We start from the raw sequence: 22,264 nt of genomic DNA on the forward strand, positions 1-22,264 counted from the left end.
ATGTATAATGTATGGCCTGCCTTAGCCTGCTACTGACATCCTGCAAACGTTAATCAATACGATTAATACCTGAATATCTGATACACATAGTTGGAAACTGGGCCCGGGTCATTGGGGTTGCTCTTTATCTTCTGCTTGCAGAGGCGTGTCCATTTCTAGAGAGTGAAATAAGAAATATTTAATGACATTCACACAATGGGTGAAAAACACAATATATAACCCAATTTTTAGTTATAATATAAAAGATGCAGAGTGCTCTCCTATGAAAAGCTCTGGAGACCCTGGATTGCCCATTACTTTCCTCCAGGCTTCAGATAGATTTTTACTCCAAAAGCAGGTTATTAGAATAAATTTGATAAAAAATCAAAAAAATCAGATTTAAATAAAAAGAAATCCGATTTTTTTTTTTTTTAAATCATTGATTTTTTTATCACCCTGTTACCAGGTGAACGTAGAGGAAAAAATCCTGAGCAAAAGAAATGGAATGCAGCCACCACATCGAAGGACTGCTAAGCTGCAATGTATTACAAATCTTCGGTCCTTAGGTTTAACCAGTTCCTGCCCAAAGGACGACATTTGACGTCCTGGACTTGAAGTGGAGATATCGGGATTACAGCTGCAGCTACGGGCATCCCCCAGATCTCTTTCTTTTCAGCCAGCAATTCCCTACAGTGTAAAAGCCATCCTAGCGGCTGATTAGCTGCTGGATTGCTTTTACAGGCAGCAGGCCGCCGATCATCAGCGCCTCTCCCATTTGATCAGAGATCCTGGGGTCTGATCCGGCAGCGGCACCAGGTTACTACAGAGCTGGCTGAAAACTGGATGGTCTCTGGCCTTCTCTTTAATCCTGAGAGGCCAGAATTGATGTCACACCGTTACTCCCGGCTCTGGTAGATGTAAATGCTGCCATTTTTTTTTTTTCTTGGAATGCAAAGATCAGTGTTTTTATTAAATGTCAGGCTTTCCAGTGTAATGGAGATATCTGGGGGTCACACAGACCGCAGATATCTCCATAAAGAGGACCGGTCATGTCTTATTTCTATCACAAGGGATGTTTACATTTCAGAATAAATGTGAGCAATAAAAAAAAAAAAAAAACGAAAACGGACAGTGTAAAAATAAAATAAATAATAGGTGAAAATATACATTTTTTTTTATTAAAAAAAATATATATATATATATATATATATATATATATATATAATATATATATATTTTTTTTTTTATATAACTGTTAAGCATTTTTTCCTGGTGTCCAATTATGCCTATTAATAGTCCCACCTTTGGAGGGTTTTTTCCTTTTGGTTATGGTTACAGAGAGAGAGGGGAACAACGGCCACTCTCAGGCAAATCGGCGTAACTGTACGGCGCCCGCTCTCGGGAGGCTAGGGGGCGATTACACGCCGTCGGTGGCACGCTCCCGCCCCTGCTCATCAGCAGGGAAGCCGATGCAGCAGGCAGGCGGCTCCGATTGCCGCCTGCCACCTGCGATCGCTCCCCGATGAGAGAGAAGAACAGTCGGATGTTGTAAACACAGCTGACCGTTCTTCTCCCTGGAATGATCATAGAGCTCCTCCTCCTATATAGGATCACGTCTCTATGGTCATTTCAAAAGCCCCCCCCCCCCCCACAGTTATAAAAAAAAAAACCCTAGGCTCACATTTAACCCCTTGATCACCCATAATGTTAACCCCTTCCCTGTCTGTCATTAGTACAGTGACAGTGCATATTTGTAGCACTGATTACTGTAGTAATGTCACTGGTCCCCCCAAAAATGTCAGTTAGGGGTCCGATCTGTCCGCCGCAATGTCACAGTCTCGCAAAAAAAAAAAATTTGCAGATTGCCGCCATTACTAGTAAAAAAAAAAAAATGACATAAATCTTTCCCTAGTTTGTAGATGCTATAACTTTTGCGCAAACCAATCAAAATACGCTTATTGCGATTGTTTTTTACCAAAAATATGTAGCAGAAAACAAATTGACCTAAAATGTTAAAAAAAAAATATTTTTAAATGTTTTTTTTTTTATTTTTGGGAATGTTGTATAGCAGAATGTGAAAAATATTGTTTTTATTTTCAGAATTGTCGCTCTTTTTTAGTTTATAGTGCAAAAAATAAAAATTGCAATCAAATACCACCAAAAGAAATCTCTGTTTGTGGGGAAAAAAAGGACATCAATTGTATTTGGGTACAGCGTCGCACGACCGCGCAATTGTCCATTAAAGTAACGCAGTGCCGAATAGCAAAATAGGGCATGGTCAGGAAGGGGGTAAAACCTTCCGGGGCTGAAGTGGTTAATAAGTGGTTAATGAGCGGCGGCGCAGGGGGGGGGGGGGGTGAAGGCTTTTTCCAGGAGAGAACTATCATCTTTTTTTCATAGTAGAATAGCAAGGTGAAAAGGGTATGTATTGCTCTTTTAGGTGCCAGGGCATGGACTAGTCCCAGGAGACTTCAATAGCGGGTCTAACACAGAGAGTAGTCACTTCTCTATACATTCAGTCACTTCTAACCAGAACCTCTGTAAAGCCGCGCAGTTCTAAAATATAAGCATGAAATCTGCCCCAGGTGAGGTGCACCACCAGCAGCAGGACGAATGGGAAGAGAGATTCTAGCCAGTCTGGGGGGGGGGGGGGAGTTATGCTGGAAGAGGGGATTTGGAGTGTGTGTGGGGGGGGGGGATTTTTGCTTGGAGGGAAAATTTGAGGGGGTAGAGGATTTGTGCTGAGAGGGGTGATTTCAGCGGGGGGGCAGATTTGTACTGGGAGGAGGAGGATTTTTTGCTTAGGGGCGAGCATGCAGAATCGTGCTCGATTTTTTTTTTTGAGGGGGAGGAGATTTTCGCTGACACATAAAGCTCATACATCTTGGGGGGGCAGGGGGCACAATTTGGCATCTTTGTCCTGGGCTCTAGATGACCTTGTCCTGGCGCTGATTACACATGGAGGGATGAACAGATGTAACTCTGTCATTCTGATCCAAAATGTGAACCCAAAGAAAATGAAAATATTACCCATTCGGTGGGCAGTGATTTAGATCCAGAGTTTGGCAGCCACTACTTACCAGCATATCAGCATTTCTGGGGGGGGGGGGGGGAGGGGGGTTGGGAATGCCTGTCTCCTGCTGAGCATTGTAGTTCCCTGACTGACCTCAGGTCTCTATTCACCACTTACGGGCCACGTCGCTACTTTGACGTTAAATACCGGGGTTATGGCAGCAGATAGCTGCCATAACCCCGGTATTTTCTTACAGGGCGGCGGTCCTCTTTCTTATAAAAGTGGTCCCAGCGGCGGATTTGCAGCGGGATCACTTTTATGGGCGGCGGGAGAGGTGCCCCTTTCTGGTTGTTTTCCCAGCTTACTGGAGCCATCCGTAGCGGGGAAAAAACAATCTGATCTTCCCCCCCTTCTAGGCAGGAAGTCAAGTGAGGGCAACTCACTCCACTCTCTATGGCCTTGGAGGACCGGAGCGACGTCATTTGTCGCTTCCTCCAAACGGCCTTAACCACTTAAGCCCCAGCCCTATTTTGGACACTTTTTGTTCACAAGTTAAAACCAGTATTTTTTCCTAGAAAACTACTTAGAACCCCCAAACATTATATATATTTTTTTATCAAAGACTCTGGAGAATAAAATGGCGGTCATTGCAAAATTTTTTGTCACGCGGTATTTGCGCAGCGGTCTTTAAAACGCCATTTTTTTGGAAAAAATTTGAAAAATCACATTTCACTGCATTTAAAAAATACTAAACAGTAAAGTTAGCCCATTTTTTTTATATATTGTGAAAGATGATGTCACGCCGAGTAAATAGATACCCAACATGTTACGGTTTAAAATTGCGCCCCCCCGTGGGATGGCAACAAACTACGGTCAATAGAGATCTCAATCTGCGACGTTTAAATTTATTTAACGGTTACCAGTTTAGAGTTAGAGTGTAGCTCTTTTTTTTAAATTATTGCCCACGCTCTGGCGATCGCGGCGATACCTCACATGTGTGGTTTGAACAGCAATTTCATTCCCGGCTCGACTTGCGTATACGTTTTTTTTTGTGCGCAAGCTAACGGTGACGGGGGCGGCTACATTTATTTATTTTTTTTCAACTTTATTACAGGTTTTTTTAAAAAAAAAAAAAATCTGATCACTTTTATTGCTGTCACAAGCAATGTAAACATCCCTTGTGACAGCAATATGTGTGACAGGTACTCTTTATGGAGGGATCGAGGGTCTAAAAGACCCCAAACCCCTCCACTACACTTCCCTGTATGCAAAACGCCGAAAACGGCATTTTTGCATACAGCCGTTTTTTAAAACTGCCGCCTTTTGCAGCACAGTAACCCGGAAGTGACGTCATGGAGCCCCGAGCAAAGCCACGGAAGGCGGCGGGAGGGGGGGGGGGGACGTCCCCTCCCGCCCCCCCCCGGGTAACGATCGAGCGGCTCCCGAGCCGCATCGGTCGTTACCGACGGAAAGCCGACCGTCGGCTTCAAACCACGGTACCGGGATGATGTCTCTAGCTGGAGGCATCATCCCGGTATAACCCCGCATAGTTTACCCACGTAGCCCTACGTCGATATGCGGTAAGTGGTTAAAGGGCCCATTTTTTTTCCATGATGAAAAAATTACTTTTTCTTTTTTAGTGTAGATGTGAGGTGTGAGGTCTTTTTGACCCCCAGATCTCACAATAAAGAGGACCTGTCCTGCTTATTTCTATTACAAGGGATGTTTACATTCATTGTAATAGAAACAAAAGTGATCAAAAACATTTTTTTACAGTGGCAGTGTAAAAATAAAAAAAGGTAAAAAAAAAAAAAAAATTTATATATATATATATATATATATATATATTTATATATATATATATATATATATATATATATATATATATATATATATATATATATAGACACACACATACATATACACACACACTATATAGATTATAGATTATATATATATATATATATATATAGCACCCTTTCCCTGCGAGCTCGCACACAGAAGGGAACGCATACGCAAGTCACGCCCACATATGTAAGAGGTGTTCAAACCACACATGTGAGGTATCACCGCGATCGTTAGAACGAGAGCAATAATTCCATCCCCCGACCTCCTCTGTAACTCTAAACTGGTAATCTGTAAAGCGTCGCCTATGGAGATTTTTAAGTAGAAATGTTTGTCGCCATTCCACGAGTGAGCGCAATTTTGAAGCGTGACACGTTGGGTATCTATTTACTCAGCGTAACATTATCTTTCACATTATAGAACAAAATTGGGCTAACTTTACTGTTTAGTTTTTTTTAAATGCAGTGAAATGTAAAGTGTATTTTTTCCAGAAAAAAATATTTTTTAAAGACCACTGTGCAAATACCATGTGACAAAAAATACTGCAAACAACCGCCATTTTATTCTCCAGAGTCTTTGCTAAATATAAATATATATATAGTAAACCCCCGCTCCTTCGCGGTTCAGTTTTTGCGGTCCCGGTATATTGCGTTTTTTTTGTAATGTTATTTTACTATATAAATCATTAAAAATGAAATATTTCTGTGTTTTTCATAGCTCTTGCTATGTCTCTCAGTATCTTTTATGTGTTTAAATGAGTTTCTATTGTTTTAAAAGTGTGTTTAAAGACCCTAAATTGCTTTTACACGTACAGTGACAGTAAAAAAAACATGCCTACAATGCATTTTAATAGGGCTTTTCTATTCTATTTCACTTTTCACGGCTGGGTCCGGAACGTAACCCCCGCAATATATATATATATATAATGTTTGGGGGTTCTAAGTCATTTTTTAGCAAAAAATACAGATTTTAACTTATAAACAACAAGTGTCAGAAATAGGCCCGGTCCTTAACCGCTTGCCGACTGCTCACAGTATATTTACTGCGGCAGTCAGCCCCTCACAGGCAGAGTGACGTAGGTCTACGTCGCTCGCCTGTGAGGCTCTGGGGAGCTCCCGCGCGGTCACGGACCCCCCCGCGCGTGTGACCAGCGGACCCGATGTCCGCCGGTCACTCGGCGATCGGCGGGGGAGAGGGAGAATGTCAGGCAGCTTGTGTAAACAAGCCACCTGTCATTCTCCTTGCTGTAAAGACACTGATCACATGGATCTAGTATGTAGATAAGTTGATCAGTGTCCTTACAGCTCAAGCCACAGCCAATCACAGTAGAAAGCACGCCCCTAGGGACACACACAGCCCCTCCCTCCCAAATAAAGTTAACCCCTTCACTACCAGTGTATTTTTACAGTAACAGTGCATATGTATAGCACTGATTACTGTAGAAATGTCACTGGTAACCCCAAAAGTGTCAAAAATGTCAGTCAAGGGTCCGATCTGTCCGCCGCAATGTCGCAGTACCGCAAAAAAAAAAATCGCAGATCGCCGCCATTACACGTTAAAAAAAAAAACACCAAAAATTACAGAAATCTTTCCCTTTGTTAGTAAACGCGATAATTTTTGCGCAAACCAATCAAAATACGCTTTTTGCGATTTTTTTTACCAAACATAGGTAGCATAAAACAAATTGGCCGAAAATTTTAAAAAATTTTGATTTTTACATTTTTTTTTTGGGGAATTTCATATAAAAAAAATGTGAAAAATATTGTTATTTTTGCAAAATGTACGCTCTTTTTTTGTTTATAGCGCAAAAAGTAAAAATCGCATGGGTGATCAAATACCACCAAAAGAAAGCTCTGTTTGTGGGAAAAAAAGGACGCCAAATTCGTTTAGATACAGCGTCGCACGACCGCGCAATTGTCTGTTAAAGTCACCCAGTGCCGAATCGCAAAATACCCCCTGGTCGTTTAGCAGGAAAATCCTCCGGGGCTTAAGTGGTTAATCATTGGAGTGATGCAAAGCCCAGGGAGAGACCTCTCAGCGCCCAGCAGGGGAAATGCTAATTAAATCACTTAGAAGTTCATTACAAGTTAAAGAAGTTAGATTAAGAGCCAGGAGGGGTTTCCAGGGTCTTGGGGTCAACATAAACCCACACAATGGATTTACCAGGAATGTGATTTCCCTTTTTTTAACACTCAGAGGTGCTGATTGCAGCGGCACTTTTTGCTGTGCAACAAATCAAAGTTTAGACGCTGCAATCTGTGCAGGAAATTCAGCTTCTACTTTTAAAAGACGCAGCAAACTCCCTTTTTTTTTATCATAGCGATAGGATCACTTTAAGGATCCAGCTGTGAGAGAATGATGCCTCTTATAGGCTTAAACTAGCACAACAGAGTTTACTTCTACTTTAACCTCCCTGGCGGTCGGATTATGTGAGAATTTTTGTGCTAAAAGCGGTACATTGTTTTGCATGGAAATACGTTTTCCCACAAATCGCTATCTCTCAGTTCTTCAAATATTTCCGATTCACCGTCGCTGTTTTCCAGTTCGTCCAAAAGCGTTTTTTGAGCTAAAAGAACTCTTTTTGGACGCCACGGACGTTATCAATTTTCCAGGCACAAAGTACCGCAAAAAGTACAGGCAGGGCACTGGAAAAGCCTCTCGGTGAAATGGAATGATACAAAGTTGTAATTCTAACAGATCACACTGTATCATGTCATTTTTTTTTTTTAATCTCCCGCCAGTTCCACTCCTCTGCGATGCGGCACTCGCAGGGAAGGGAACCGGAAAAAGGTGCCGGCATCGGCTGAACATACAGCGGGAGGACAGTTGGAGGACGGCGGAGGTCACAGGGGAAGATGAGTATCATTCCGGGGTAATCCTGAGTGTGGCTCGGGGGTTACCGCTTTTGGCACTGAATATTAACCCCGAGTCACACTCGGGAATACCGCTAGGAAGGTTAAAAGGTATAAGAAAGCGAGTCAGCCTACTGATCCCTCAGTTTTGGATAGAACTGACCTTTATAAACTCTAAAGCACAATTTCCCCATTTCAATGTTGAAAAACAAGACAGTGGGGCTGATTTACTAAAGGCAAACAGACTGCACACTATGCAATTGCAGTTGCTCCAGGGCTTAGTAAATGTGGGGATTGGGGAAGCGTCACTTTGGAAAGAATACCCAATCATATGTAAGGAAAATAAAAGAAAAGCATGTTTGCTTGCATATGAATGGATGATGGAAGTCAGCAGAGCTTCTCCTCATTTACTAAGCTCTACAGCAGTGGTTCTCAACTCCGGTCCTCAGGGCACACCAACCGGCCAGATTTTTAGTGATACCTTGGTGATATGCAGACTAGAATACTGCAATCACTGAGCAGCAAATTATATCACCTGGGATGGATTTCAGTCATCTTGCAAACCTGGCCTGTTAAGGCGCTTTTCCACTGCATGGCACCGCATGGTACGTGTTTGAACGGTTCGGCACGGTTTGGTACAGCGGCGCTTTTCCACTACATGGTACGGCTGGCTTAAACAGTACCACCTCGGTTGGGGTTCCAAGCGGGCCGTACCTATACCATATCCCACAATCCATTGCATGCAGCCTTGATTGTTTGTCACTACTAGCCACTGATTGGTGAGAGAATCGTTGTAATCCCACCCACTTACTACTTTAGTGGAAAAGAAAACCAAGCCGAGTAGAGCCTATACAGTGCTGAAAGGTGCCGACTCGTACCACGCAGTGGGAAAACAGACGGAGCCGAACTGAGCCAAGCAGTGCTGAGCCGATACTCGCAGTGAAAAAGTGCCATCAGTGTGCCCTGAGGACCGGAGTTGAGAATCATTGCTCCAGAGCAGTTATATGCAAACTGTGGCCCTCCAGATGTTGCAGAACTACAGGTCCCATGAAGCATAGCAAGACTGACAGCCACAAGCATGACACCCAGAGGCAGAGGCATGATGGGACTTGTAGTTTTGCAACAGCTGGAGGGCCACAGTTTGCATATCCCTGCTCTAGAGCAACTGCACTTGCAAAGTTCACAGTCTATTTGCCTTTAGTAAATCCACCCCAGTGTATCTTTTCCAGCCATCTATTTAGAAACAATGGATATTTACTAAAACTGGTGCACTCAGAATCTGGTGCAGCTGTGCATGGCAGCCAATCAACTTCTAACATCAGCTTGTTCGTTTAAGCTTTGGCAATAAGCCCCCTGTTCACACTGAATGCGGGTTTGAAATCGTGTGAGTTCAGCTGAACTCGCTTGATTTCAAACCGGCATTTCAGTCCCACTTTGGGGGTGATTTGACAGACGTCTGTACAGGTTCATGCACGGATGTTTATTGAAATCGCCCCCAAAAGTAGTGCAGGAACTCCCTCTTGGAATCAGTGCGGCGCCGCAAAGTCAACATCCCACCGATTCAGACAGTGCTGTTGCCGGCAATAGGCTCCAATTTGGCATGCGATTTGACATATTGGAGCCTATTGCTGTCTGAATTGGTGGGAGGTTGACTTTGCGAAATGTCAAATCAGCCCGATGTGAATGGGGGTGTTCTAAAATTTAGTCGGACCTATGAAAATTCCGGACCTCGTCACTTCTGGCGACGCTACGTCATAACCCAGCTGATGCGAGCCCCGGTGCGCAATGCGCACAAGGCATTTTCAAGGTCCGATTCAATTCTAAGACTTACGAACAGCTGAGAGTAGGAGGGGCTGAGGTGGGACGCACACATCGCTGCGGGATAATGTTACAACACCGCCGCGTCATCGAGCAAGGAACATGTTGCAGAGCTGACTTAGAGGAGGCGGGAAGGAAGTGAATACTCATACTAAATAGTAATGATAAAAAAGATAATAAGAAATACTAAACATTTTTTATCATGACTACCGTATATACTCGAGTATAAGCCGAGTTTTTCAGCACATTTTTTTGTGCTGAAAACGTCCCCCTCGGCTTATACTCGAGTCAAGGAAAAAAAAGTCCGCTCCGACGGGCTTAAGCTTTAAAAATGGCGCCACCCGTTGCATACATGTCACCGCGCACGCGCCGCCGCCGCTCGGGAGAGGCCGGGAATAGCCGAAATTATACGAGCGGTGGCGGCGCGTGCGCAATGACGTGTCGGCGCCGGGCAGCGCCATTTTTAAAATGAAGGCGCCTCTGGAACAGGTAAGTGAAACAGCTTCCCTTCCTGCCATTATGCAGGGCTGCGGGCACACTACAAGGTATGCAGTGCTGCGGGCATGGTCCACCTGTACCATGCCCACAGCACTGCATCTCCTGTAGTGTGCCAGTACCCTGCATCTCCTGTAGTATGCCCACAACCCCGGATCCTCTTGTACCATGCCAGTACCCTGCATTCTCCTGTACCATGCCAGTACCCTGCATTCTCCTACACCATGCCAGTACCCTGCATTCTCCTGCACCATGCCAGTACCCTGCATTCTCCTGCACCATGCCAGTACCCTGCATTCTCCTGTACCATGGCAGTACCCTGCATTCTCCTGCACCATGCCAGTACCCTGCATTCTCCTGCACCATGCCAGTCACCCTGCATTTTCCTGCACCATGCCAGTACCCTGCATTCTCCTGTACCATGCCAGTCACCCTGCATTCTCCTGTACCATGCCAGTACCCTGGATTCTCCTGCACCATGCCAGTACCCTGCATTCTCCTGCACCATGCCAGTACCCTGCATTCTCCTGCACCATGCCAGTACCCTGCATTCTCCTGCACCATGCCAGTACCCTGCATTCTCCTGCACCATGCCAGTACCCTGCATTCTCCTGTACCATGCCAGTACCCTGCATTCTCCTGTACCATGCCCGCCGCCCTGCATTCTCACCCTAGGCTTATACTCGAGTCAATGATTTTTCCCATCTTTTTGTGCTAAAAGTAGGGGCCTCGGCTTATACTCGGGTCGGCTTATACTCGAGTATATACGGTATTTAGTATGAGTATTCACTTCCTTCTCGCCTCCTCTAAGTCAGCTCTTCGCGGCGGTGTTGTAACATTTTCCGCAGCGGTGTGTGCGTCCCACCTCAGCCCCTCCTCCTCCCAGTCAGCTGTTCGTAAGTCTTAGAATTTTATCGGCCCTTGAAAATGCCTTGTGCGCATGCGCACCGGGGCACGCAGCAGCTGGTGGTGACAGAGCGTCCCCCCCCCGGGAAGTGACGAGGGTCCGGAATTTTCACGGGTCCGACTAAATTTTAGAACAGGGGCTAAAACCTGGAAGCTGATTGGTTCTTTGCACAGCTGCACCAGTTTTTGCACGCTCCAGTTTTAGTAAATAACCCCCAATGTGTTCCTAAACAGCAACAGCTTCAGTCAGGCACACGTATAATACTGAGGATATATCTGGAAAACATGACCTGTCCGCTGCCACCAAAAATGAAAGCTGAGACTCAGCAGAGTGAATGAGGAAGATAAAGACCTGGCCAATGTCTGCAGGAGGGATTATAGAAGAAATCGCTGTACTCACATGGTCCTGCTCATACTCCAGCACGGCGGCATACAGCCTCTTCTGCTCCTCCTGCGCTGGCGTCAGGCGCTCGCTTTTGAAGCGTCTGCAGGAGATACAAGGGAAGAGGGATAAGAAGGCTCTGCACATGGTACGGAAAATCATCTCTATTTACCTGTCTGACTCTTCCTGCAGCCTGATCCGGCGTTCCTCAGCCTTCCTCTGCAGCTGGGTGGGGGGTGGAGGTTAAGGAATTAGCATTTCTTAAACCATTGTTATCACTAGGCTAGAAAACTTTATCATTCAAATGAAGAGATGTAATGGCTGGCTGCCAGATCTCCGCCCACAATGAAGGATACAGTCTCTTCCCTGGCCTTCGCAATCTCCAGGTTCTCCATCATCTGCCGCTGAAGTGACAAAGTCTAGAGAAGAAAAAATCGTCCCGTTACAAGCTGTGACAACATCCGCTATCTGCTTTAAAGTATAACTAAAGGCAAAACTTTTGAATAGAGTGGAGAAGGGTTAGACCCCCGGTCAGTTTTTATTGCTGTCTGTGTCCCCGTTAGGGAGATTCCTCCTCTCTATTGGTCTTGTTTACCATTATCATTGAAACTGAAAGTAAAAGAAAATCCCAAATTTTGGGTTGTCCCCAGAAAAGTATTAGAGGGGAAATCTTTAAATAATGACACTAGTCCAGGTGATCTGGGGGGGGGGGATGGGGTCCCAAGGAGTTCACTTAATTTGCAGGGATTTCCCCTCACTTCCTGCTTGGCTATGGGACAGGAAGTGAAGGGAAATCTCCGCAATTGGACGCAAACCACGAAAAAAGATCAGACAGGGGTTATAACTAGGGATAGACCGATATGGATTTTTCAGGGCCAATACCGATATTTTGAATAACGATCTTAGATGGTAAAGAATGGTTTTGCCATAAGAGGATATTCCTTGCACTACTTTAGCACTTTTTAGCACATTTATGCACTTTATTTTTTGCTGGTTTTGCACATGTGTTTTTGTAAGTAGCGCTGTATCAATGAATGAGATCGGTAATTTTGGATGCGCAGTGATGAGTACCATAAAGGTATAGCAGCTATGATACTATCATCATTTTTTAGTTAGAAGTTATCAGTTATAAGTTGGTGGCACTGATACATTTTATTATTAAATATAACAAAAAAAACTATCAGCGCAAAACCAAATATGTGATATAACACTCAAAATAGGTAAAAACACTGTGCGTGATTAATGTACTGAAAAAGTGCTTGAATATCACTGTGCATAAAACAAATATAGCCAGCAGCAAACACCAATCGTGTTCACATCCCACAATAAATCAAAATAAATACAAAAAATGTGCTGCGCCAGACGTGCACCAATAAACATAAATGATGTTAATGTAATCAATAACTGAAGTCCATGCAAGCTGTGATTGTGCTCAAAATCCAATAAATGTGCATTAGTGTCCAAATCAGAAATGCAATCTGGTGAAAAGTGCTCACCAATCTGTGAAATCCCTCCACCTGCTAGATTGGCCTCTCACCTCCAAACAGGACCCAGACGGGCCAGCAAAAGCATGTACTGAGGATATCAGACTCCTGGAAAGACACTCCAGCCTCTCACCTCTGGAGGTCTCAAGACACGGGACATGCGATGCAAAATATAAAAGGGAAAATATAGTGCTCTCCGTTTCAACAATCAGACTTTATTGAGGAAAATAGAAGTTTACTCACATGTACAGGGCACTTCACCGTGCCTGCTGTTATGGCAATAGTAATAGCGTGTGTCACTCGAGAGATGTTCGGCGTCAGTGACCCCTACCGAGGAAGATGTTGGAGCCATACGCTCGTCGTAACGCGTATAGGGGGGCGGAGCTTGCGTGACCGACGCCGAACATCTCTCGAGTGACACACGCTATTATTGCCATAACAGCAGGCACAGTGAAGTGCCCTGTACATGTGAGTAAACTTCTATTTTCCTCAATAAAGTCTGATTGTTGAAACGGAGAGCACTATATTTTCCCTTTTATATTTTGCATCGCATGTCCCGTGTCTTGAGACCTCCGGAGGTGAGAGGCTGGAGTGTCTTTCCAGGAGTCTGATATCCTCAGATATGCTTTTGCTGGCCCGTCTGGGTCCTGTTTGGAGGTGAGAGGCCAATCTAGCAGGTGGAGGGATTTCACAGATTGGTGAGCACTTTTCACCAGATTGCATTTCTGATTTGGACACTAATGCACATTTATTGGATTTTGAGCACAATCACAGCTTGTATGGACTTCAGTTATTGATTATATTAACATCATTTATGTTTATTGGTGCACGTCTGGCGCAGCACATTTTTTGTATACATTTTATTATTAGACTGAATTAATTGACACTTTATTGACAATGCCAGCTGTTTTAAAGGAAGATAAATCCAGACCTGGTAATATTTAGCCACTAACCAGGGAGGTTTTCTGTGCGGCCTGCCTTGGGTCCAGTCTGGAGAGACGGGCTTCATACGCAGCTCTGAGCTTCTGGTTCTGTATGGAGGCCTCCTGCATGGGGGTCAGCTCCCTGTGGAGAAAGGACAGACGGTTCACCAATGAACAGCTCACTATAGACTTCTTACATGACTGATTCAGGTTCCTCAGTCTTACTTTTTGGATCTTTGAGCCTCAGCCGCTCTTTGCATCTGAAAAACCTCTGGGGAGGGGAAGCCTCCATGTTTCTGGACCTCATCAGAACACGACCTACGGTGACCCCAGGAATGGCCCAAGGAAGCGGGGGAGGGTGCAGAAGTAGCTGTGGCAGGAGCAGAAACATCAATAGTGGCTGGAGGATCAGGGACCTCCGAGATAAAGTTCTTCGGTGTCATCAGGTCTATGTCAGCTTTACCTGTAGAAGGGAACACATTACACAATCATTAGGACTTTGTTTATAAAAGTTTCTTATGTTTATGTTGTAACTTAGATTTGCTTTTACTGAGTGTGAAACATGTTCACGTTGTTCCTTTTACCTTAATAAAGAATTTGAAAAAAGAAAAAGTTTCTAACAAAAATATGTTTCAAAAACATAAGTGCACCTCATATTTAGGGTGTAACATGTTCCAGCTCCTGCACCTTCTCCCCCCTCCCTGAGACAGTGGGTGGGGAGTGCCTCTCCCTGCACCCGCTGTCACTTTTTAAAAGTAGCGCGGCTTTGTGGGGCTCCGCCCACACAGCTGCGGTGTTGGATGGTACTTGTAGTTTAGTTATTCACAGGAAACTGTGAATGAATAAACTACAAGTACCATCAGCCACCGCAGCAAACATACCTGTAATTTAGATAAAGAAAATGAGGAACTCTACATATAATATGTGCATATAACAAACACAATTGAATGATCAAAAATTGAAATCAAACATTAAAAATGTATGAATCAAAATAACGTCCATAATGAGAAAGTCCCAGAAGAAAATCCGTGCTCAATCGAAAATCCAGGGACTTCAACAGTGACACCCACAGTAATTTCACACTGGAGGCTTACCAAGGTGCCGGCGATGCCCCAGGGAGATCAATACACGATTAATTGGACCTTAGATCCAGTCTCTTTAGCTCACATAGCATCACACATGGCTGAAAACGATAAATGTGCAGATATGGTGAGCAAATAATCCAGGAAGTTGCTTCAGCAAAACCTTGTCTGTGATCAGTGAGTTGTGTATATGTAAAACATAAAGTTACACATAGCGCAATATTGTACAATTTGTAAAGTGTAAAAAAAGGAGCACTTACATTTAACACGACAATATTACGCTTAAACACATCTTCTTAAGAACAGGTCAGTTTCCCAAAGTTAAGATGGCTGAACATTGGTTGAGCATGCGCAGTAGCATGTGTACGTAACTCCACCCAACGTGTTCCGTACCCGATGACATCAACTCTGATGAAAAGCGTCGGATGGAGTTACGTACAAACGCTACTGGCCATCTTAACTTTGGGAAACTGATCTGGTCTTAAATAGATATGTTTACGTGTAATATTGTCGTTTTAAATGTAAGTGCATTATTACCTTTTTAATAAACATAATGAATTGTACAATGTTGTGCTATGTGGAGCTTTATTTTTTATGGGTGAATGGGTGCTGTCAGGGACTCAATACCCTGCGCAGGCGCACTGGCGTCGCTAACCGGCGAACGCCTATGCGCATGCGCTGAGGCTACCTTGGAAGAGTTTGAGGCTACCTCGGTAGAGTTCGAGGCTACCTCGGTGGAAGTTCGAGGCTACCTCGGTGGAAGTTCGAGGCTACCTCGGTGTAGTTTGAGGCTACAAAATTGGCGCCAAAATGGCCTATTTAAACACAGCTGTTACTCTAGGTGATTGTTGTGTTGTCTTCAGCTCTCCTGTATCCTGTGCCTGTTATATCCGCTGTTCCTGTTTACCTGACCCGGCTTGTCTTTGGATTCTGATTATCTGCTGCTCCCCCTGACCTTGGCTTGTCCTGACTATCCTCCTGTCTCGTCCTGATCCGTTTACCTGGCTGCTATCGGCTATTGGTCCTAGACCTGTTCCTGGCTCTCCCAGGGAATCCTGGGGGCCGCGACCTGGTGTGCGCAAGCAGCCAAATCCATCCCCACCATCTGGGGCCCTGGTGAAAACCGGCTAACACTTAAGACTCCGTGCCTCTGGTGAACCTGTGCCATGCCAGTTACCTGGTAAGCCACTCCTCTTATGTCAGCCTCTGCCACGTTACCCCGTGACAGGTGCTCACACCCAAGCGATCCGATTCCTGCATCATTTGACCGTTCGCACTGCGATATGCGAACCGATCTGGGGGTGTCATGAACTTTCTATTGACACCCACAGCGGTTTGCATAGGGCAGTGTGAATTGCCTGCGAGTCCTATGCGATGCGGGAACCGGCACTGGAATCGCACTGGTTCCCGTATCGCACTATTGTGAACCAACACTCAATCTGCTTCATTTACCATCCTTTCCCAGACTGCAGAGACAGCCCGCTGTGCAGCTACAGAAATAAACTTTATCTGTCCAACACAGAGAACAATAAACAGCTGACGGGGAGGATTCTGATTTCACCTAATTTACTAAATTATTACCTTTTTATGGTTTCCTTGTTAAGAAAGGCAAACCCCTCACTTCCTGTCTTTTTAATAACATCACCAGGAAAATTGATGGGAAATCTCCCCAATGGGGCCAAAGACAGTAAAAGAAAAAAATGAGGTGGCCTATATATTGATCATATTATTTTCGTAAAAAAAAAAAAAAAAAAAGAAGATCCAATTCCCCCATCAACACATCTGGTGAGGGAGCCCCCCCCCCCCCCCCAGCTGTGGTATTGTATTCTGACAGCAGGGAGCCTTCCCCACCATCAGAATACAATGATCGGTGTGACTGGCGGCGCAGATTGGTCAGCAGCGGTTGTACAAAAGACAATCGAAGGATCGACCTGTGTACAACCAGCCTGCCCATACAGGGATAACATTTCAGCCGGTCCCTGCTGAACTGGCTGGATTTTCCTCCATGTATAGCCGGCTTAGCGTTGGTTCACATGCAGTGCAGCAGCTGATGTGCGGTGTGATTGGACTGAGCTCAGTGGATCACACTTTTTTTTTTTTTAACAAACTTTATAGGAAATAAGGACGCCAATCAAAGACAGTTTGGGAGATTTCCTCTACCTTTCTGCTGCATCTCTGGGACAGAAGTGGAATGAAATCTCTGCAATGGGTTTTAACTCTTAAATCCCAACTCCGGACATAAGAACCTTCCCAGTCAGTGGCAGCCCGTCCATTGGGGGCGCCACCCCCCATCCATGCGTCCGGTCACTAATCTACATGCAGGGACCTGGATGCATGGATTCCAATAGGGGATTTTTTTTTATAAGTGATTAGAGCCATAGGCTCTAATAGGATTCAAAAAAGAGTGGGCTTGGGGCGCAGAGCACTGCAAACTGAGCCCACTCAGTTGTGTGACAATAGTGAATAAATATTCGCTATTATCACACTGACTCTTCTCCCAGCCAATCAGGAAGCGGGTCGTGAGACCCCTTTCCTGATTGGCTAAAAAGAGAAGTGATTTTACTGGCCATTGGCCAGGAAGAGGGAGGGGACGTACGGCCGGAGGAGACTCACAGCCGCTCGGGGAATGAGGAGCTGGCCAAGGAGTTAACATTGGAAGTGGAGTACTGGGATTGCTTGTCATACAGCGCTATTGGCCATATTGTGGGGTGAGTTATTTGGCTGAAGGGGAGTGGAATCACCGAGGTGGCGGAACCCTGGGTGACCCTTATACAGCACGGGACTCATTATTACCTGATCACCGTTTTTTCAGATTCACCATTCATCATTTATTATATTTTTTGAAGACCCTCAACCGCATTTTCCCTCCTCTCCTGATAGCTGCTGGAGAGGTTGTGGAGGCAGGGGCACCCATGCCCACATATGGTGCTTCTGCCCCAAAATACAAAAATTTTAGTCGGAGGCGATCTTCTGGATAAACAAGATACAGGGCTCCCCCTGGACGATACTTTTCCTTTGCACTGTTGATACCCCTCATAGATACAAGAGCTCTATCACCCCCCACCTTTTAAATGCTGCCAAATCTCTTATTCCCAGATACTGGACCCAACCCACTCCATCAACCATTTAACAATGGCTGATCAATGTGGACCATACCTACCACATGAAAGACATGACTTACTCTCTACCCAATATTTCTTCCAAGTCCTATGACATAGTTACATAGTTTGTGAGGTTGAAAAAAGACATCAGTCCATCCAGTTCAACCTATGATGTGTGTGTGTGTGTGTTTGCTGTTAACCGTACATTGTATATCCCTGTAAGTTGTACATTGTATACCCCTGTATGTTGTACATTGTATACCCCTGTATGTTGTACGTTGTATACCCCCTGTATGTTGTACATTGTATACCCCTGTATGTTGTACATTGTATACCCCCTGTATGTTGTACATTGTATACCCCCTGTATGTTGTACATTGTATACCCCCTGTAAGTTGTACATTGTATACCCCTGTATGTTGTACATTGTATACCCCTGTATGTTGTACATTGTATATCCCTGTATGTTGTACATTGTATACCCCCTGTAAGTTGTACATTGTATACCCCTGTATGTTGTACATTGGATACCCCTGTATGTTGTACATTGGATACCCCTGTATGTTGTATATTGTATACCCATGCATGTAGTACATTGTATACCCCTGTATGTAGTACATTGTATACCCCTGTATGTTGTACATTGTATACCCCCTGCATGTTGTACATTGTATACCCCTGTATGTTGTACATTGTATACCCCCTGCATGTTGTACATTGTATACCCCTGTATGTTGTACGTTGTATACCCCCTGTATGTTGTACGTTGTATACCCCCTGTATGTTGTACATTGTATACCCCTGTATGTTGTACATTGTATACCCCTGTATGTTGTACATTGTATACCCCCTGCATGTTGTACATTGTATACCCCTGTATGTTGTACATTGTATACCCCTGTATGTTGTACATTGTATACCCCTGTATGTTGTACATTGTATACCCCTGTATGTTGTACATTGTATACCCCCTGCATGTTGTACATTGTATACCCCTGTATGTTGTACATTGTATACCCCCTGCATGTTGTACATTGTATACCCCTGTATGTTGTACATTGTATACCCCCTGTATGTTGTACGTTGTATACCCCCTGTATGTTGTACATTGTATACCCCTGTATGTTGTACATTGTATACCCCTGTATGTTGTACATTGTATACCCCCTGCATGTTGTACATTGTATACCCCTGTATGTTGTACATTGTATACCCCTGTATGTTGTACATTGTATACCCCTGTATGTTGTACATTGTATACCCCTGTATGTTGTACATTGTATACCCCTGTATGTTGTACATTGTATACCCCCTGTATGTTGTACATTGTATACCCCTGTATGTTGTACATTGTATACCCCTGTAGGTTGTACATTGTATACCCCTGTATGTTATACATTGTATTCCCCTGTATGTTGTACATTGTATACCCCTGTATGTTGTACATTGTATACCCCTGTATGTTGTACATTGTCTACCCCCTGTATGTTATACATTGTATACCCCCTGTATGTTGTACATTGTATACCCCTGTATGTTGTACATTGTATACCCCTGTATGTTGTACATTGTATACCCCTGTATGTTGTACATTGTATACCCCTGTATGTTGTACATTGTATACCCCTGTATGTTGTGGTCTCTAAGGTGCCCATCTAATAGTTTTTTTAAACTATTGATGCTCCCTGCTGATACCACTGCTTGTGGAAGAGAATTCCACATCCTTACCGCTCTTACAGTGAAGAACCCCTTACGCATTTTAAGGTTAAACCGCTTTTCCTCTAGTTTTAGTGAGTGGCCACGTGACATATGGGCCTGCTGGCTGGCGTTCACCCACACCCAAGATTACGCATGCCTGATGGCCTCGCCTGTTTGCACCTCCTCTACTCTTTCATAGGTTTACAATGACATGATGATTGAACTATACTACCTGCTTAAATTATGTATCATCAGCCAGGTCCCTCCCTTCCTCCTTCTTCTCCCCCCCCCTAACCCCCCCCCCCCCCTTTCCCCATCATTCTACTTTTCTCTCTTCTCTCTCTCTCTCTCCCTTTTCTTCCCCCTCTTACTAATCTTCTAGGCCACCCAGCGTCAGTAAAGGAGGGGGGAAGGGGGTGCGATTTGGCCCACAGGGACCACCAGACCGATGAGGGGGTGCCTAACGGGAAGGGGGGGAACCCAGGGGTCAGACCGTCCCATGGAGGGGCCTACGTCCACCCCAAAACCCTCCAGGGGGACAGGGGGACAGTCACTTACCATACCAGGAACCAGACGGGCACCGCTCCAGACAGAGCCTCCTCTCCATTGAAATGGGGGGGCTGTCAGCCAGGAGGAACGCTGCGACTCGGGCTGAGACCCGGTCGTATACGACCTCGAGAGGCGTGTAACTAGCAGACCAGCCCCCATCTGGTGGGGCTATGTTGCGGCCGAACTAGCACGGAACTGAGGTCTGCGAGGCGCTCGCTGGCCAGACTGGGGTGACCACTGGATCTAGATTATCCAGCCCGTCGCCCAGTCCGGCAGTTGATTGTAGATCTCACAAGAAAAAACAGGAGAAAAAATTCTATCTAAAAAGAAAAAATTTGCCAGGACCAGAGATCCCAGCAAGGAAGGAGGTCCTTACTCCTGACTAGGCAGAACAAAAACTGAGTACCTATAGCAGAGAGAGGGAGGGGGGGGGGGGAGTATAACTCCTGGGACTGCCCATGGGTGTAGCCTGACTTTTTTTCCTGCCTAGTGTCCTACTCCTGTAGGGGGCAGTATAACCCAATGGTTATGAAGAACAGGAGCTGTGTCCGTCAATGAACGAAAGAGAAATACTGATTTTACCTTGTAAGCAACAAATGTCATAAAAAAGGCTTAGCCATGAAGGGCTTAAAGTGATTGTAAAGTCTCTGTTTTTTTTTTAAATAACAGACAGGTTACACTTCCCTCCTCTGTGTAATGATTTTGCACAGAGCAGCCCGGATCCTCCTATTCCCGGGTCGTTCTTCTCCGCTCCTGTCGAGTGCCCCCACTGCAAGCAGCTTGCTATGGGGGCACCTGAGTGGAGTCACAGCTCCCTGTGTCCATTCAGACACAAAGCCGTGACCCAGCCCCGCCCCCTTTCTTTCCTGATTGCCTGACTGACTTTGATTGACAGCAGCGGGAGCCAATCACGCTGCACTGCTGTCTCAGCCAATGAGGAGGGGAGTCAAGGGCAGCTGAGACACATCACTGGATGGAGATGGGGCTCAGGTAAGTATTAGGGGGGCTGCTGCACACAGAAGGCTTTTTATCTTAATGAATAGAATGCACCTTCTGCCTTTACAATACCTTTCACAGAAAAAGGGGTGCAATGTGGAACGAAAAGAGAAATGGAAGAGGTGTGAGAGCAAAAAAAAAAAAAAAGAGAGGGGATAAAGAAAAGAGGGAGAGTTAAATGGACGAGGGGGGTCTCCAGTGGTGGTGGGGGGGTCTTCTGCTAGACCTAAAATAGTGTGATTGTGATTCTCGCAGAAGTCAGACCCCCCCCCCCCCCCGTGTATATGGACTCACCTAGTTTATCCGCTGTTGTCCGCGCTCTCTCCAGGCATTGCTCTGCCACTTTCAGCATCTTCTGTGAGTCGGAGTTCAACAACTCCCCCCCTGCCAAGCCAAAAACATAATCAGAATACGATCATTATCCGATATTCTTACCCAGAATGACCGACCAATCACACACAAATCACTGCATGGCAATTAATCCTCCTGTATTCTATTCATCAATATATATGGATTACTAAAACAGGGCTTGACAAATTTGCCAGAAATCTAGGAGCCAGCTAAAAAAGTTAGGAGCCAATTTTTTTTTTTTTTTTTTAAACTAACAACCAAGCTTTATTTAATAAAATGGATACTAAATTTACACATAAATACGACTCTCCTCTATAGCGCAATTGGATGGAAACAGACTGTTTCTTTCCACCCGATGCCATCTGATCCGATCCATGGGATGGATAGAAAATAGAACCACCATCCGTCTGTTTTTGGAGGACAGGATCAGATGGCGGCAGATTACTGCTCCATAGAGGAGAATGAAGGGTCCGATCAGGTCTGCCTGTGTGAAAGGGGCCTTCGGCTGTGGCACGGCGATGAGGAAAAAAAAAAAGATTATATATATATAATTTTTTTTTTTAATAATAAGAATTGAAAAAAAAAAAAAAGAAAAAGATGTTTTATTTTTTATTAAAAAAAAAGAAAAAATTATTATTATTTATTTTTTTAAATTTAAAAAATAAATTAATAATAATAATCACACTCCCTGTCCACTTACCTTTAAGCAAAGGTAACTGGACAGAGAGATGAAGCCTGCAAAAACTTCCCATCTCCTTCCAAAGAGCAGATGAGATGGAAGGCATTGAGA

The 22,264-nt window shown here is 44.7% G+C and overlaps 1 protein-coding gene across 1 annotated transcript in view; it reads right to left on the reverse strand.

The window, feature by feature from the left end:
- VPS9D1 (VPS9 domain containing 1) overlaps positions 1–22,264 on the reverse strand; it is a 92,773-nt gene that overhangs the window by 53,771 nt on the left and 16,738 nt on the right. Inside the window, exons 3-9 of the mRNA XM_082270233.1 lie at positions 21,418–21,507; positions 13,923–14,160; positions 13,728–13,839; positions 11,647–11,709; positions 11,463–11,515; positions 11,309–11,393; positions 70–155 (exon numbers count right to left, since the gene is read on the reverse strand). Coding sequence (XP_082126359.1) covers positions 70–155; positions 11,309–11,393; positions 11,463–11,515; positions 11,647–11,709; positions 13,728–13,839; positions 13,923–14,160; positions 21,418–21,507 — 727 coding nt within the window. The remainder of the gene's footprint in view (positions 1–69; positions 156–11,308; positions 11,394–11,462; positions 11,516–11,646; positions 11,710–13,727; positions 13,840–13,922; positions 14,161–21,417; positions 21,508–22,264) is intronic.

Source organism: Pelophylax lessonae, assembly GCF_965119305.1.
Source record: "Pelophylax lessonae genome assembly, chromosome: 10".
In the NCBI taxonomy this organism is placed as follows: Eukaryota; Metazoa; Chordata; class Amphibia; order Anura; family Ranidae; genus Pelophylax; species Pelophylax lessonae.